Raw genomic sequence first — 17,683 nt, forward strand, 5'->3', positions numbered from 1 at the left:
GACCCCATTACCCTGCCTTTCTTTACCCACTACTTACATACAACCCATTTACCAGCTGGACACGAAGCCACCTGCCCTGGTGCCTGGTCCACGGCTGACTCACCTTTTCACTGTCATCTGACAGGGAGAGGCTGTCAACGCTGAGGCACGAGAGAATTTGCTCCTGTTCCTCCAGAGAAAATGGCTGGGACAGGCTATTCAGAAATAATTCTGCAAAAAACCCCAAAAACCAGAAGATGGCTGTGAAAGACTGGGAGGGGTCCGGCTGTGCTGTCAGGGTCCTTCCTGCAGCTGTAGGAGCTGGTCTGTGGGAAGGGGCTGGAAGAGAACCCACGCTGGCTGCAAAGAGGAAGCCAAAGCCGTGGTGGGGCCCAGGCCTGACCCAGGGACCCAGAGGTCGCGGTGCCCATACCTATTTCCAGCTGCTGCAATTCCTGTTCTGGGAAGGTCGCCTTTCGCTCCGGTGAGCTGGGGTTTTTGGTGGGGGATGGGTCCAGGGAGGACAGAGGCAAGGGTTCCCATGTCCCAGACTCCTCCTTGCCCCAGTTCAGGCTTGGACACTTGTTTCGCTCTGGGGGATCCGGAGGTAGAGGAGGTGGGAGCTTGGGGGCCCCGTCTGTTGTGTCCTCAGCTGGCTGGGCCCCCTGGGCCCCTGGTGAGAGCTCCCTTGGCTGGGCTTGAGGGGTCTGGTGAGAGGGGGCTGGGCTTGGCAGCGGCGGACAGGCTTGGTGTGGCGGCGGATGTCTTGGCTCTTTATACTCTCCCCTCCAAGGGCTCTTCAGACCTCCCACTACAAAGCAGAGAACACACGTGGTGAGGTGGACACAGGCCAGCGCAGACTAGGCCAGGCCAGGTGGCCTTTCCTGAAAAGTGAGGGACACACTTTAGGAGGGCAGTGCGTGGTCTCCAGAGGAGGCCTCTTCCATTAGACGGCCTCCTATAAGGGGAACAGGCAGCATTTTGGTTTTTATTCCACTTCCTCCTAGGTAACAGTAGCAAATTTAAAAGTGACAGAACTGGCCCTGGCTGGTTTGGCTTGGTGACTAGAGTGTTAGCCTGTGGACTGAAGGGTCATGGGTTCGATTCTGGTCAAGGGCATGTACCTGGGTTGCAGGTTCAATCCTGGGCCCTGGTCGGGGTCATACAGGAGGCAACCAATTGATGTGTGTCTCCCACATTGATGTTTTTCTCTGTCTGTCTCTGTCCTTCCCTCCCTCCCTTCCACTCTCTCTTAAAAAAAAAAAAATCAATGGAAAAATATCCTCGGGTGAGGATTAACAACAACAACAACAAATTAAAAGTGACAGAATTGGCTCCAGAGAAGGACTTTGTTAATATTAATAGTCAAGAGAAGATTTAAAAACCATTCTGGGGTAACACCAACTCAAGAGTTCCCAGCTCAACTGGCCTTCCTGACCCTCCTCCATCTCTGACTGCTCCCTTTCCAGCCAGGCTTCCCCAGGGCACCATTTCTCATTTCTCCGGGCGTGCTCGGCCATCCTTATAATGCCTATGTTTGGGGTCGGGGGGGTAGGTAAGGTCCCTCTCCTGTTTCATTTATTCCGTTTTCATTCCCATAACCACTGCCTTTCCTCTGCCCACCCCCCTGGTAACATTCCATTACGTTCAATGTGTCATTTTGGATTTGATCTTGTTCTTGCAAACTGTTGTTTTTATTTATCAATGTTTTTTTTTTATCTTACCCAAGGACATTTTTCCTTTTTTTGCTCAGATAGAGTGGGGAGGGAGGGAGAGAGAAAGAAACATCGACGTGAAAGGGACACATCGAGTGGTTGCCACCCGCATGACCCAACCAGGGACAAACTGCAACCGAGGTACGTGCCCTTAGTGGGAACCGAACCTGGGTCTCTCTGGACCGCAGGCCGACACCCTACCGCTGAGCCAAACCGTCCAGGGCTTTATCGATGTTTTTATTCACAAAAAAGGCACTGTGTTGTAGGCCTCTCTCTGTTGATCCCCTTTTCACCCAGCACTATGGTTTTAAGCAGCCAGGTTGCTCAGTGAACATGGAGTTGCTTTAACTGCTGTGTGGTGCTCCGTGGGCACCCCCCACCCTTGGCCTCTCCACTCCTCCAGGTAGAAACACCCGACTGCATCCAACTCCCTCCCACAAACGCTGCTGCAATACCATCCTCAGGGTCGTCCCTGTATGGATCTGGTGACAACTCCTTTGGCAGCATGCCCCGGAGTGGAGTGTGGCTCACAGGTCTGCAGATGTCTGCCCAGGTGCTGCCAAGTGCCCTCAGCAGAGCCTACGGACCCTGTCCCACATCCCCACCAGTACTTGGTGCTACCGACTTTCAGATTTTCCCCACTCAAATGACTGGAGAGGGAGAGCTGGCTTGGCTGCATGTTCTCTGATGACTAACGAGTCTGGGCCCCCTTTAGACCTTGTAACTCCATTCCCCCATGTCTTGAGCGCGTCCTCTGCACGGTACTCAGCACTTTTATTCACGTGACCTCAGGCAAGCCTGAAGCTGGCGTCATCCCCATGCTCTCCGTGGGGAAACCAGGGCTCTGGCCGTTGGAGTGCCTTGCTCCTGACCGCTACATGACCCCCAGCCTCTCTTGCCCCTGTCAGCGGCACCAGATTCGTACCGTGCTGCAGCGCCAGGCTGACCTTCCCCCCCAGCTCCACCGCAGATGCTCGGCGGCCAGGCTCTTTCCTCAGCCCCTCCTCGATGGCCTGGGCTGTGAGAGGGGCGCAGGAAGGTGGGATCTCCCTCACAGGCGGAGGCTCGCTGGCAATCTGGGAGTCGAAAAGCAACACGTGAGGCCTGCCTCCCCTTCACACCCCAGCACCCAGCTTTCTGTGCTTGCTTCTCTCCACTCTTCCCACCCTGCTGTGCTGGGGTTGGTCACGGGCCTGGGGGAGACTGAGGGCTGAGACTTTTCCAAGAACAGGAAAAAGGGGGCAGGTAGGACAGGTCAGAGCCAGGCAGCAGGACGCCCAGGACCTCCAGGCCCAGCCTGTCAGGAGGCAGGCAGAGGTGGCCCAAGGTGTGGACTTAGGAGCGCTCTGACCTGCTGGGAACTCAAGGAGATCCCTTGCCTAGGGTCTCCCCTCAGATCTGGGTGACACGTACTGTAGTCAGGATCCCACATTTATGATGAGGCCTCTCCCTGTTCCCTGCTCCCACCTGCCACTGAAGAGCAGCTAAAATGCAAGGCCACCTCGAGCCGGCAGCCAGGCCCAGTGGCCCTGCTGGCTTTTCCTCCTGCTGTCTCAGGCGATGTCACTGACCTTGAGGCAGAGCGGCCCTCGGAAGTACTGGGTCCAAGGGTGGCAGCCGTTGAGCATATGCAGCATCATGCAGCAGCTACTCCACACGTCCACCTTGGCATCGCAGGGCTTGCCCATCACCACCTCTGGAGCCATGTGGGTCTCTGTGCCGGGGATGTAGTCCCCTGAGGAGGCAAGGGAGACAGAAAAGTCACCTGTGACCTCTGATAGGCAAGAGCTTTGGCAATGACCACCCCAGTCCATTCCTGAGGTACCCTGAATTTATCTCAGTTAAAGTGCTTTAAATAGAGATAAAGCCTCCATATCAAACCTGCTGGCTATGAGCTAAGTCAGAGGTTCTGCTGGGGACTGGTACAAAGACTACATCACCCAAACACGAACTCTGCCCTTTGGACCAAACCCTCATAGTGCTTTTTAAAAACGGGTAGGTGCCTGGACACTGAAAATTAGGTTGTAGAAGACTAATTAATGATATCATAGTCCTGAAATTTTAGTAAGCAAGAAACAAAAGAAAACATGTGCATGAAGGCTAGAAGGATTGATACCAGATGTAAACAGTATCTTTTCCTGGAGGTCTATAGTTTTTATTTTTGCTCAGCTCTGCTTTCTATAACTACATTAGAAAAGAAAATATTTTTGTGATAAGAAAAACACACAATTTCTTTTAGAGTAGAGGGCAGGTTGTCCATGTTCCATTTACATCTTCAGAATCACCACCACAACCCTTTCATAAGCAAACACGTCCAAAGGTGGTTTTTCCTTTGGTCAAAATGAAATCATTTTATGCTTAATGCTATCAATGAAAAAAGCAGGGCACAAAATTGGATTTTAATGGCCTTAACTATGTACAGAAAAAAACCAAAAAGACCTGGAAGGAATTATCTAAAATATTCATGATTATCTCTCTGGGCAGGAAGAGTGGTGAGAATTCCTTTTTTCTCTCCCCTTCTCTACCACTTAACTCTGTAGTTGCCAAATATCTTACAATGGCCTTGGATTATTTTAATAAAAAAAATATAAGTTAAAACCAGATATTTTTCACCTGGCCAGTGTGGCTCAGTGGTTGAGCATTGACCCATGCACCAAGAGGTTGCTGGTTCGATTCCCAGTTAGGGCACATGCCCAGGTTGTGGGCCTGATCCCCAGTGGGGGGCGTGCAGGAGGCGGCCAGTCTACATTCTCTCTCATCAATGTTTCTATCTCTCTCTCCCTCTCCTTTTTTCTCTCTCTAAAAAAAAAAAACACGCACAGATATTTCTCCAGCTACACAGCCCAGGCCTTTGTGCCTCCAGAAACTGCTCCCAGAGGCATGGGAAGGCTGGGCACAACTCCCCCAGGAAGGCGGGACAAGAGGGATGGAACCATGGAAGCTCCTGGGAGAAGACCTGGGACCCAGGACGAAGCCTGCAGCCTTCCTAGTCTCCTCTGCATAAAGGGAACATCAGAAACGAGCAGCTGGCATGTACTATTGCACTGAAGCCTGGCAAAAGAAGCCTTATACTACTCTCGGGTTGCTGTGGGGCTGAGGATGTCGGTGGCCATAACGTGCTCACGTCTATGATCGCCGTTATGGAAGGTACAGAAGACACAGGGCTCTGGCTTACTCAGGCTACTGGCTATTATCATCACGGGGAGGGGCAGTGGTGCGGCTCACCTGTGAGCAAGGAATTGCCCAGGCCGTCAGGTCGAAGGCACACAGCATGGCCAAAGTCACAGAGGGCTGCACGACTCCCATCATTGGACAGGAGCACGTTGTCAGCTGCCAGGCGCCCCGGGGAAGAAGAGGAACAGGTGAGTCATGTCGGGCTCCGGCCCAACCTGGACCTCCAGTGAGGCAATTTTCTGGCTGACCCTACATGGCAGCTGCTGCTTCTGATTAGTTTCATTAGTCATGGACGAAGGGAGGAAGGTATCAGTTCAGGCTGGAGGCAGGCAGCAGGCAGGAGTTTCAAAAGTGAGGGGGACAGGAGCAGAGTTTACTCCTGGGGATGCTGCCACTCAGCTCTGCTCCCCCCACCCTCCCCCAATGGTTACCAGTATGTGGGAGCTCAATCTGTAGTTCTCTGTGGGCGCCACCCACTGGAACTACAGTGCCAGGCTTAGAGAACATTTCCCCTTCCCACTGGCATAGCCCTGTCAGCCTAACTCAGGCCCTGCCACCGCAGATGACCAGGGAGCCCCCCCCAGATTGGGGAAGAAATCAGGCAGGATGGGGAGAGGAAGAAGCCTGCTGGGGACCAGAGCCTCACCTTTGATGTCGCCGTGTAGGATCCTGCGGGTATGGAGGTATTCCAGCCCTTCCAGAGCCTGGCCCAGGTAGTAAAGGGCTCGGTCCTCTGGCAGACAGCCCGTCTGCTTTATGAGCTGGCCCAGCGAGCCACCTAGGAGACCAATGGCCAGTCTTTACATGGGGCTCTTCCAGGCCTCCAAGCCAAGGGCAAGGGCCCTCCAAGGGCAGGTGGTGGAAAAGCAGGCCTTTCCTGCCAATGTCACAGGGTCAAGAGGTTAAAAATGGATCGACTGGGGACCAAGGTCAACCTGGGCAAGACTCGGGGAAACCCTTGGCTCTGAATTTGAAGGGAGAAAGAGTGGGACCCAGCTCCTTACCTTCCAGCAGTTCCATGAAAATGTTGACCCAGGGACCTTCCTTCACTGCTCCATACAAAGGGACAATTCTGGGCGAAGTCAATCCTGCACATGACATCAACTCCTCTGCCCGAAACACGTCAACTCGCACCTGAAACGGCCCAGAGGTGGTTGTGAGTAGGGTGAGGGACCAGGGCTGGCTCCCTGTCATCCTGTCAGGCCCCTTGATGCTCCCTGCACAGAGACTGTTGATGTCCCTAGTGACAACTCTGAGGCCAGGCAGGACCCTGGTAAGCCTACAGGACCCTCAGAAATTAAACTGTGTACCCTTGGGGTCAGGGGCAACTCCTAGGTCTTGATTAAATTCTGCAGGGCTGACGTGTGCAAAAACACAAAAACTTGCAATCCTTATCCAGACTCCTGGCAGGTCGCCCACCCTCAAATCTGCCAAACAAAGAACTTTTTATTTTTTATTTTTTACTCCAGCACAAATGTCTGGGCAATTTCTAGAACATGGAACCTTCATTTATCAACACCCACAACTACTCTTCAGATGCTGGGTTTCGGACTTATCTGCCAAGATTCTGACTCTGTCAATGTCTCTGAATCCTCAGCACTCTTCTCTCATGATTGTCTTTTTCCTCTGAGGACTAAAATATCCACGCAGACCGCGCAGTGTTGTTGACTCTGTTTGCAGCTGTTTCCCTAGCATCTGGGCACAGGAAAGGCTTCTGGGGAGGGGTTTGGCCACGGACCCTCCCACTGTGGACTAGCAGGCCTGAGAACACCCACTCCTTTCTGCAGGGACCAGTACGGTTCGGAAGGGAGAAATAGACACATCCTGGGCAGAGAGCCTAGCTCAGCCACGTCTAAAGGTAGATCAATTCCCCTAAGCTATGTGTTTCCATGTGAAAGGAGGGGACAAGGGCATCTGCTCCTGGGCACAGTGAGGATTTGGAGAGATAATAACCAGCACCCAGCCTGGCAACCCATGGGAAATGCTAACTTCCCACCTCCTCCATCTAGTTCAAATAAGAACAGCTTATTAAATGCTTAGACTTCCTAAACAGACGTTCTTTCCAGCTCCTGGGGTGTACTCATGGTCGCCTTGAGATACCACCAGGGGGCGCCAGTGGTAGCAAAACCAGCCTGGAAAAAATCAGTCAGGACCTGGCAGTTTTCTTGGAGACCTGCTGACTCGGCAAACAGGAGCTCTGACGTGGTGGGGTTTTTGGACATTTGCCTATCAGTGGAAAATGTCTCTCTTCTGGTTACATAAAGAATATCTGGTTTTGTTAATCAACTCGCATGAACTTTGATTCTGTCAGTGTTTCCAGCTCTGAACCTAATTCTCCAGTGGGACTTATATTAGGAAATGTCTGTAATCTTACTGCTCCCAAACTGTTAGCCAGAGCACCTTGGGGCATCACAGAGAACTCAGAAGGGCCCATAAGCAATGATGGCAACAGCAGTGATGTCATCACTGCGGGACACCACGTAAACTGCTAGCCTGGTAGTTCACTTTCAACATTAGATCGCGCAGCATTCCTTTTGATGATACGTCTTCATGAAACTAGGCTTTTAAAGGTTCCTGTGATACATACTTCAAGGGGAACATGTGGGCCAAGAAACAAAGGTGATGGTATCCAATCCGATCTCAAAGTCTGAGAAACTGCGCAGTACCCAACAGTGAGTACCATTTGTGATTATACTTGTCTAACAGAACAACAAACTTATATGTATTGTTATTCAAATGGCTACTAAGTTGTTAGGATAAAGATGTTATCTGACCTAATTACTTAATAAATGGAACTGTTATGTACTTGTTTTGGCCTGGGGTGCCATGAAAAAATTACTGAGACATCAAGAGCTGTGAATCAAGAAAGTTTGGGAATCTCTGCTTTAGCTTTTAAGAGATCCATACGATTCATAATGTTAAAAGCATTCCCACTCACCCAACCAAAGGGGGTTGAAGGAGACGCTTCAAAACACAAGATGCTTTAGAAATCTGTGCCAACTCAGGGAGGGCAAGCTGGAAGGGCAGTCCCAAGGGAGCCAGGTCGGGGAGGACACACAGGCTATGTAGCCCAGGCCAGCGTGCCCATCTGGCTCACACACCCCCCACCACTTCAGTGTCCTAATCCAGAAAGTGAGGGGCTGGACTGTGATAAGGATGTTAATAAGAACTAATACTGAATGCACACTTAACACATGCTAGGCATTGTTCTAAGCACTTTCTAATCATTGGTTATTTACATTGGTGTGAGGTGATAGTCTCATTATCTCCACAGAGCAGGTGCTTGGTGGCAACTGGCTTTACTTGGCCAAGGCCACACTATCCCAGATCAGTGGCAGAGTCAAAAGGAGGCTCCCAGCCTGGCCAGTGTGGCTCAGTGGTTGAACATCGACCCATACACCAAGAGGTCACCAGTTTGATTCCTGATCAGGGCATATGTCCAGATGTAAGCCCGATCTCCAGTGGGAGGCATGGAGGAGGGGGGCAATCAATGCTCTCTCTCATCGATGTCTCTATCTCTCTCCCTCTCCCTTCCTCTCTCTCTAAAATCAATAAAGAGCCTGGCCAGTGTGGCTGAGTGGACTGAGCGTCATCCCATGGACTGAGTTACCGGTTCGATTCCCAGTCAGGGTACGTGCCTGGGTTGCAGGCTCGATCCCCAGTGGGGGCCATGTAGGAGGCAGCCGATTGATGTATCTCTCTCACATTGATGTTTCTCTCTCTCTCTCCCTTCCTCTCTCTCCAAAAATATCAATAAAAAACATATTAAAAAAATTTTTTAAATCGATAAAGAAAAATTTTAAAAAATTAGGAGGCTCCCAGAACTTAATGGTTTTTAACCTTCTTTGAGCCACAGACTCCTTTGAAAATCTGATAAATGACACCGTGAGCGCGCACGCGCGCACACGCACACACACAGTTCATGGATCCTATGAATTCTCCTCTGACTAGGATGAGAAGTTGTATGTTGGTGGTTAAAAAGAACTAGCGCAATGCATATGTACCAGTAACGAGATCTGTCCATGATATACTATTAAATGAAAAAACATGGTGCAGAATATTATCTAGGGTTCAATTTCATTTTAATAAAGGAAACAACTACATGTTTATACAGTCAGCCCTCATTTATCGCAGTTAATCAGTTCCAGACTCTACTGCGATAAATGAATTTCCGCAAAGTAGGATTCTTTATTTATATACAGTCATCCCTTCCCACTTCGAGCTTCGACTTTCCCGGCTTCACTCTATCGCGGTCACGAAAGTCGGAGTGAGAAGTGGCAAGGGACGACTGTATTTTTGCCCTGGCCGGTTTGGCTCAGCGGTTAGAGCATCAGTCTGTGGACCAGAGAGACCTGGGTGCAGTTCCCACTAAGGGCACCTACCTCGGTTGCAGTTTGCCCCCGGCCCTGGTAGGGGTTGTGTGGGTGGCAACCAGTCAGTGTCTCTTTCTATCTCTCCCTTTCTCCCTCCCGCTCTATCTGAAGATAAAAAAACAAAAAAATAAAAATAAAAAATGTCCTCAGGTGAGAATAAAAAAAAGAGCCTGTATTTATTTTCAATTAAAAGTGAAATCAGCCCTGGCCAGTTTGGCTCAACGGTTGGAGCATCGGCCTGCGGTCCTGAGAGACCCGGGTTCAGTTCCTGCTCAGGGCTCGTACCTCGGTTGCAGTTTGTCCCCGGCCCTGGTTGGTCGTGCAGATGGCAGCCACTCGATGTGTCCCTTTCACGTCGATGTTTCTCTCTCTCTGTTCCTCTCTCTCCCTCCCACTCTACCTGAACAAAAAATGGAAAAATGTCCTCGGGTGAGGATTAAAAAAAAGTGAAATCAGCCTGGCCGGTGTGGCTCAGTGGTTGAGCGTCAAGCCATGCACCAAGAGGTCACCGGTTTGATTCCTGGTCAGGGCACATGCCCAGGCTGTGGGCCAAATCCCCAGTAGGGGGCGTGCAGGAGGTGGCCAATCGATGTTCTCTCTCATCGTTGTTTCTCTCTCTCTCTCTCCCTCTCCTTTCCTCACTCTCTCTCTAAAAAAAATCAATAAAGAAAAAACATATTTTTAAAAAGTGAAATCAAAATTTTAAAAATCAAAAAAACTCTAAACCCTGGACTGGTGACCAATCAGCATCTGACCTGGGACCATGGATGTTCTAGAAGGAGGACCACGGAAGCACTGTCCTTACCACCTGCTGGGTCCTCCCCAGGGAGAACTGGAGGGTGCACAGACTTGCTCTGACCCTATGTGCAGCCTGATGTCTGGTTCCCCACATCCTACCCCTTAGCAGCGAACTGATACTCAGATCTTCCAGAATATCCTAAAGGACTCCACTGTCTGCCCTACCCCCTGCCCTCGAGAGAAAGGAGGGGCCGTCAGCCCAGTCAAGGGCAGCTGTGTGGGCTGCTAACACGCCGTCCCCGCCGAGACCGTGGACAGCAGAGGAGGGTTCGGAGACTGGAAGCTCAGGTGGGCTCCAGCAGAAGCGGAAGTGCTGAGTGGATGGGCGGGAAGTCAGAGTGGTGCCTGGAGCTTTCCTGACTGCTTTGGGGAGGTGAGAAATGGAGTACTTGTCCTCTTCTACTATATTAGGGTTGTTTACCTTGTTGCCTGGGACTCTGAGAACCTCAGCAGGGGAACAGCTGAGAAGCCCAGTGACTAAGCTCCCCAGCACTGGTCATTCATCTCCAGGACACTTCACACCCTCTCAGGAGGGACAGCTGAGCCTTCTCCGATGGCCTGGGGAGGGAGCTGCAGCTGAGGAGGTCAGGCACGTGGCCTTGACATCCCAGTGGAAGATGATGACCCACGCTGGCAAGAACTCCGCACATGTTTTGGTCAGTGGGGGTTGGCAAGGGTGGAGCTTGCTTATTTGACACAGTATGTCTAAAGTTTGGGGTAATACCTACGGATAGTCCCCTCTCTCCTCCTATCACCCTGTGGCTCAAACTCTAAAACTCTAACAACCTGGCCCATGTACAAACCAGGGAAGCCAGGTTGACTGACATCACAATTTGTATCTTCACCCCTTAAAGCCACAGGCACCCATGACAGAGGCCGAGTTGATGTCCACTCTGCACAGGGCCTGGTCTGGCTATTTGGTTTCTTTCCATTTGGGGATCAGAATGTCCTTGACAAGAGCTGCTTGAAAACAAGGTCCATATCTGAGCTAGTTTATTTCACCTTGCCAACGGCCGAGGAAACGGCCCACAAAAATGTTTCCGATTTCTGGCTTCAGAGGTCCTGGATGCTGGCCTTGGGCCAGGGACAAGGTGGCTTCCAATAAAGGTGAGCTGACAGAGGGAGGAGAGAAGGTGGCAGCGGGGAAGCGGGGCTGACACCTTCCAGGTCTGAATGTGCAGCTGGTGGACTGTATGTGATTTGACAGTAGGCGGCCTCAGGCCCAGGTCTGGCTCTGTGGCTGTGGACAAGGCCTGTGACTCTCTCTGGTTTCCAGTTCTAACATTGGTGACATGAGAGAGTGGAGCGGTGATTCATGCCTCTGTCTCTAACTGAAATCCTAGGCCCACGGGTCCTTCTCCCGCCCTCCCTGAAAAGCCGTTCAAAGGCGGACTCCAGTAAGGCAAGTCTGGGTCTCTTGCTAAGTCTCATTTCCTCATAACGCCCATCTCCCAGGACCTATTATAACTGGGCAACAGGAGGCAGAGCCCAAACTCAAACCAGACCTGACTCCCTACATGCACAGCCTCCCCCTGGAGGCACCTGTTAGGTGGAGGCTGTTGCTCTTGCGATCACCTTCTGGTCCGGGTGTGGGGTGGCCCTACTATGTGGTTAGGGCTTTCAGCCCCACATGAATGTCATGATGATCCACCCACCTTCCAGGTTACCTGCCCCTGGCTTGGCATCAGGAGTGGCCCAGCTGTACACACACTCTGATCTCCTCTTATGTACACACATACCAAGTGCAGCTAAGAGAACCATTAGCAAGTTAGACCCATGCCACCCTGTGACTGTCCTTGAAGGAAAGCAGAGGGCGCAACAGGCCACATGGCTTTCCTCTCCCGCCCCTGGAGCCCTGGCACGCTTTTTTTTTTTTTTTTTTTGGCATACCTTTTTGACAGCACACTGGAAGCCAGTCTGTTTGTCCTCCATCCTGTGCACCTCTCCGAAGGAGCCTCTACCCAGGCAGGGTTGGCGCGTGGCCCAGTGGACCTCCTCTCGGTACTCGTAATCCACTGGCTTCAGTTTCTGGAGTTGGCAGGAGAGAGGCCAGTGTCAGTAGCCAGGGCCACAGAGGGACGCAGAGTTACAGTTAGGAAGGCTCTCTAGCCGGCAGTCCTGGCCCGGCTGCGGACGCTGAGCCTCACAACCAAAGACACCACAGAGTTGGGGTTTGGGAGGGCAGGACCCAGAGAGGGGGTTATGGGAAAAAGGTGAAGGCAAAGAAGAGCCTCACGGGCTGCCCGAGGCAAGCCAGGCCTCGTGATGAAAATCCTCCCAGACGTGTGGTTGTGGGACAGAAACGGAATTGTCAACACCCTTGACAAGGACAAAATATAACTCAGGAGTTCAAAGGTAGAAGAAAGGGAAGGACAATGAAGGGGGCAGGGGCCAAGGGATAACATGAAAGATGGGTGGAATAAAGCCCAGAAATGTAAGTGTTCGAAATCATTTAAAGTTATAAAATTATCTAGTAAGAGAACTGGAGGAGAAGGGGAAAGAAGGGAATAGTGAAGGGTAAAATCCTCATGTTTCATTTCGGGGGTCATGGGGTAACTTCTGAAATTGGTATTTGCTTATTCCCATTTCTCAGCATATGTATTATTCATATAACACACACACACACACACACAATCAGCCACAATGAGGTAACCAACTAGAACTAAAAATAGAAATAGCTAAAAAGACGGAAAAGGGAGCCTGGAGGATGAGTGGGAGACTACCGCTTTTCATCCATGACAAGCAATTTGTTATGATTTCATTTTTTTATCACATGCATGAGTGATTTTAATAAAGAGAGAAAACTGTCCCCCTCAAGGGTGGGAACTTGACAGTGGATCTGGCAGGTTTCCAGCGATGCTCCTTCTCCCATAGCGGCCCCCCTCGCCCCCCTGATTCCTGGCTGCTGCCCTCAACTCCGGACTCGGTGGGGTGGTAGTGGCAAGTGTATGTGTTTGGGGGACTACTTACCTCGGTGAGCAGGACTCCCTCGCTGTCCTCCGTTTGGGGGCTGGGCTCCTGGGGCCTGCAGCCCTCCGCTGACCAGGTCTTGGCCAGGCTAGCCAGGCTGTGGGCCTGGCCGGAGCTCACACTGCCTTGCAGAGCATGAACCAGGTACTCCTCCACAGAAAACTTCTCATGAGTGCCAGGAGGCGGGCAGCTGGGCTTCAGAGGCGAGCCAGGCAGGGGTTTCTGACTGTCTACACAGGCCAGTTTGCCCGGGGGTAGGCCAGGCAGGGGTTGGTGGCTATCTACACAGGCCAGCTTGCCCAGGAAGGCCTCCAGGGGGTGAGGTTTATAGGGCTGGAGAGGGTGGAATGGGAAGGGATGGGGCAATCTGCCGTAGGGGAAGGGGTGAGGGGGCTGGGGCAGGGGGCCGACATCCTGAGGGTGGTGGAGTTTCCACACGTGGTTCAGACACTGCAAGGGGCTGATCAGTTTGTGGAGTTCCGGTCGAGGCAGAGCTGGCCGTAAGCCCTCCCCAAGTTTCTTAAAACAGAGTTGGCCAAGGCCCGGCTCCTTCAGAGGCTTGGTGAACTGGGGGGCATTTCTAATATATGAAGTGCCAAGTGGGGACTTGTCCTCCTGTGGGGAAAACACAGGTGTTAGGACATAGGCCCAGGGCCAAGGCACAGGCGCTGTCCCAAAGGCCCCATGAACCGGTTCTGGGGGTGGTGACAGGTCTCACCTGCACAGGGACTGTGCAGCTCTCCTGCTCCGGGGTTCTGGGGAGGGGCCTGGCCAAGGCCACTCCCGCCTGAGCCAGGGACTTCGAGCTCTTCTTCTTGCGTTTCTTCCGGGCTTTGCCGCGTCGTTTCCCTTTCCAGCACACACGGGCCATTTTGCCCTCAGTTGCGTGGGCCACATTGTTGGGGATCTGATCAAGGCTCTCAGACTGGCTGTCAAAAAGGGGACAGATACACATGTTGAGCTCGAGGAGGCAGGAAGACGTAACTGCTTAGGTAACTGGTTAGAGTCATAGATACATCCCAGCTTCCTTGGTACTTGTGTGAACACAGGAACATTCCCCAACCCCCAGGAACCTCAGTTTTCTCATTTATAAAATGGGTGTAGTATTTTCTGCCACATGGTGGAGAGGTTTAAAGAAAGCTTATTTAAAAAGCCTACCTCGGTGCCTGGCCTCAAAGGCAAGAATCCAACCAACAATATTACTGTTGTGACAGGTTGTGTTGTGACACACACTTCTGCACACACACTCTCTCCCTGCTCTCCAAGATGAACAGCTCCTGGAGGTCTCAGAAGGTGGTGTGTGACTTGGAGGGTCACACTCCATGGTGGACATTCTTAGCTCTAACTGAAAAGAGTTTATTTTTGTCACCTCCAGAAGAAGGGACAGTTGAGGTTGGTCACCTCTGATATCTGGTGACCAGGGACTAGAAAAGCCTGGCCTTCTTTGATGGCTTGAGGCTCACGCCCACCATGGATCTCACTTGGCTCTTACCCCTGCTGGGTATTAAGACACTGGCAACAGTTTCCACCCTGGTGGGTTTGGCTCAGTGGTTAGAGCATTGGCCTGCAGACCAAAGGGTCTCAGGTTCGATTCTCAGTCAAGGGCACGTACCTCAATTGCAAGTTTGATGCCTGGCCCTGGTCGGGGTTATGCAGGAGGCAACCAATTGATGTGTCGTTCCTGCATTGATTCTTACATTGATGTTTCTCTCTCCCCCTCCCTCTCCTTCCACTCTATTTAGAAATCAATGGGAAAATATCCTTGGGTGAGGATTAAAAAAAAAGACACTGGCAACAGTTTCTGAAAGGGCTGCTGCCAAACAGCTGCGGAGCAGACCTCAGCCTCAGCCACTCTCCCCAAAGGAGGCAGACACGCACCCCAATCTGGAGCAGACCTCAGCTACCCTCCCACAAAGGAGGCAGATGGACCCCAATCTGGGGGGCTGCTAGAGGCCTACACGCCTCTCTCGGGTAGCTGGAGGAAGTGGGTCCACCTGAAACCCCACCCTGGGCAAAGTAATTGGGAGCAGTATCAGGAATTGACCAAACACTCAGCATTTCTGAGTTCAAGGGCAGCAGCCCTCCCCACAACCTTTTAGTCACTAGCAGTTTCCAAATTCCAGTGATAAAAAAGTCCGCCTGGTGGTAGAGGAGGAAGTTGTTTCCAGGTTCAACTTTCAGTTGCCAAAAGTCATCTTTGGGGATGGGGAGCCTGGGAACAGACCGAGCCGTGCTTGGCCTGCTTCCTACAGGGCCATGGAGCTGTGAGTCTGTCTGCCTGTTTCCAAACCCTCGTCCCTCCTGGGGTGTGTCTCGAAAAGACGGGGCAGGTTTCTCCCACAGTCAGAGGGGCCCCTCTGGGCCTGCACTTATGGTCACACACCAGCGAAAGAGTGGCTCCTGTTCCCAGCACCCTCCCTATTGATGGGAAACAAGGGGGAGCAGCAAGGACTCTGAGGAGAATAAAAATAAAATGTGAAGCTGATGTGACCCAGAGGCAGTCATCCACACGCTGTGAAAACTTTTGAAAAGCTTATTTGGCTGAGAGAGCAGCTCAGCCAGGAAAGCCTGGGCGGCTTCCAAGAGCTGCACCACAGGTGCTAAAGGAGGGAGCCAGGGGTCACTCGGGAGTGGCCTGGGCGCGCAGCTGGGGGAGGGAGGACGCTGGCTCAGTTCCCTGGGTCCCACTCAAGCTGACCTCCTTACCTGTACTGTTTCGACCCAGCGATGAAAATCCGCTCTGAAAAGGTGGGGCTGAACTCTTGGCTATTCTCACCTTGTAAGTAAAGGAAAAGGGATTGGACAAGCAGAAGAGAGGAGGAATGGGAATTCAGCACTTAGGAGAGAGGCATTTCACAGACACCCTCTTGGGCCACCCCTCCTCCTCCTCCGCAGACCACCTGTCTGGAGGCTCACCTCCTTCCCCACGCCAGCTCTTCTCACTCACCGTCTCACCCCACCCTCCCAGTCTAAGAGTCAGGAGCAGAGGGCATGCCTATAATATGGGGTCATAGGGTGCCCACCTCACTTCACTTACCGTGAAGCTTAAGTGAAATGATCTATACATTATCCTAAACACAGTGCCTGGCACATATAACAGCTCAATAAATAGAAGCTGTAATGTATTTACATATAGATGTCTATGTGTGTTTATGCATATTTTATTACATTATGTCACTCACTCCACTTCAGTTTTTATTCTCTCATCTTTCCTCAAAAGCCAGACAGGAGGCAGTGGAAGATGAGGGGAAGGATGTGAGTCTGTTGGAAAATGCCATCATGAGCTGTCTGTCTCTGCCCCGAGAAACCTCCTGGGTTGGAGGGTGGGTGGGGGAGCAGAGACTCCTGGCCCAACCCAGCCCTCCTGGGAGTTTCTCAGGCTCCGGCAGTATTGTAAGTGGAAGCAGAAAGGACCAGGCCAGGCCTCACCCTGCTGCAACCTGTGGCCTGTCAACTTGCCCAGCAGGCCCAAGAGCAGGTGTTCATTCTTTGGGGTGGGGCCACCTCGACATGGAAGAGAATCAAGCCCCAGAGGGGCTTTCCAGGAGACCTGGCCTTTCCTGTCTGGGCCACTCCAGAGATGCTTAGGCTGCCCGAGGGCACAACAGAAGGCTAAGGGCCTGCTTGATGATGCTGCAGAGACTCCCCAGGACCTGGGAAGCCCACGATGTCCTGCCTCCCGGCTCTCTTCCCTGCTCTGGTTACAGTGGAAGAAAGCCTCCCTTTGCCACTTCTCCCTTCTTAGGTTTCACTCCCCAGCACTGTTAAAGCTCACACTTCACACTCATTCTTGGCTTCGCCTCCCAGGTGTATCTTGTGAGAATGACACAGAGTGATCACCATGACCTCCCTCTTCCACAGGGGACCCCAATCCTCACCTGTGCCAGCCACCCTTGCACAAGGACCGCACCCACCTGCCCTCTCTGCCCATACTCCCCAACCTGGGGCCCCTTACATTCAGCCTGGGCAATGATGGAGATGGCGGCCAGCCCTCCGTCAGAGCCTTCCTTGGCTGTGCCTTTGGTAATCACGTCGTTCAGGATCTCCCACTTCCCGCAGAACACGGGGCTCTTCTCCACGGCCTCAAGCTTGTTGACGGAGCTTTGCTTCTTCCCCATTGCCTGTGTCTTCTCCTTGGCTTTGGCGAGCTCCTTCTGCTGCCCGATCGCTGAGCCAGGAGTGCCTGGGCAGGCCATTTCCATCACTGCCATCTCCCAGGCTCACGCTCACCCTGAGGGAGACCAAACACAGAGCAGGTCACTCGCGGACCCCGAGAGGCCCAGGTCACACATGGGTTGGAGGAGAAAAGCAGGGGGAAATGGGGCTCTGCCTCTTTGCACCACATGCATTTATCCTCCAAATGTCCCAAATGGCAAAGAAGTCCAGCTGTCAGCATCCACACCGGCCCCATGAGCTGTGAGCCCCCCGTCCTACCAGCACACCCCCATAAACAGGCTCCTCCACTCTGCTCTACAAGGCTCCCAGCTCATTTCCTCCAGACAACCAGAGCACAAACATCTGGGTTGGTTCTTTCTTGCCTTATAAATAATGGCTGAATCTTCTGGTGTTTGTTTTATGGTAACTTTACCTCCCCAGAACAGGGTGGTGGATCCTATATTCCCAAATCATTAGTCACCGCATTGACTGCAAAAGCGTTGCCTTCTTAGAGGACAT

The 17,683-nt window shown here is 52.1% G+C and overlaps 1 protein-coding gene across 2 annotated transcripts in view; it reads right to left on the reverse strand.

The window, feature by feature from the left end:
* The window catches only part of MAP3K14 (mitogen-activated protein kinase kinase kinase 14), a 43,545-nt gene that overhangs the window by 3,580 nt on the left and 22,282 nt on the right, over positions 1-17,683 (reverse strand). For both annotated transcript variants that reach the window (XM_036268527.1, XM_036268528.1), the window contains exons 2-13: positions 16,965-17,240; positions 15,716-15,785; positions 13,728-13,938; positions 13,010-13,624; positions 11,930-12,067; positions 5,873-6,002; positions 5,515-5,646; positions 4,920-5,024; positions 3,266-3,429; positions 2,620-2,770; positions 413-790; positions 104-210 (exon numbers count right to left, since the gene is read on the reverse strand). In XM_036268527.1, the coding sequence (XP_036124420.1) occupies positions 104-210; positions 413-790; positions 2,620-2,770; positions 3,266-3,429; positions 4,920-5,024; positions 5,515-5,646; positions 5,873-6,002; positions 11,930-12,067; positions 13,010-13,624; positions 13,728-13,938; positions 15,716-15,785; positions 16,965-17,220 (2,457 nt within the window). In that variant the 5' untranslated portion in view covers positions 17,221-17,240. The remainder of the gene's footprint in view (positions 1-103; positions 211-412; positions 791-2,619; positions 2,771-3,265; positions 3,430-4,919; positions 5,025-5,514; positions 5,647-5,872; positions 6,003-11,929; positions 12,068-13,009; positions 13,625-13,727; positions 13,939-15,715; positions 15,786-16,964; positions 17,241-17,683) is intronic.

This window comes from Molossus molossus, unplaced genomic scaffold, assembly GCF_014108415.1.
Source record: "Molossus molossus isolate mMolMol1 unplaced genomic scaffold, mMolMol1.p scaffold_m16_p_19, whole genome shotgun sequence".
NCBI lineage: Eukaryota > Metazoa > Chordata > Mammalia > Chiroptera > Molossidae > Molossus > Molossus molossus.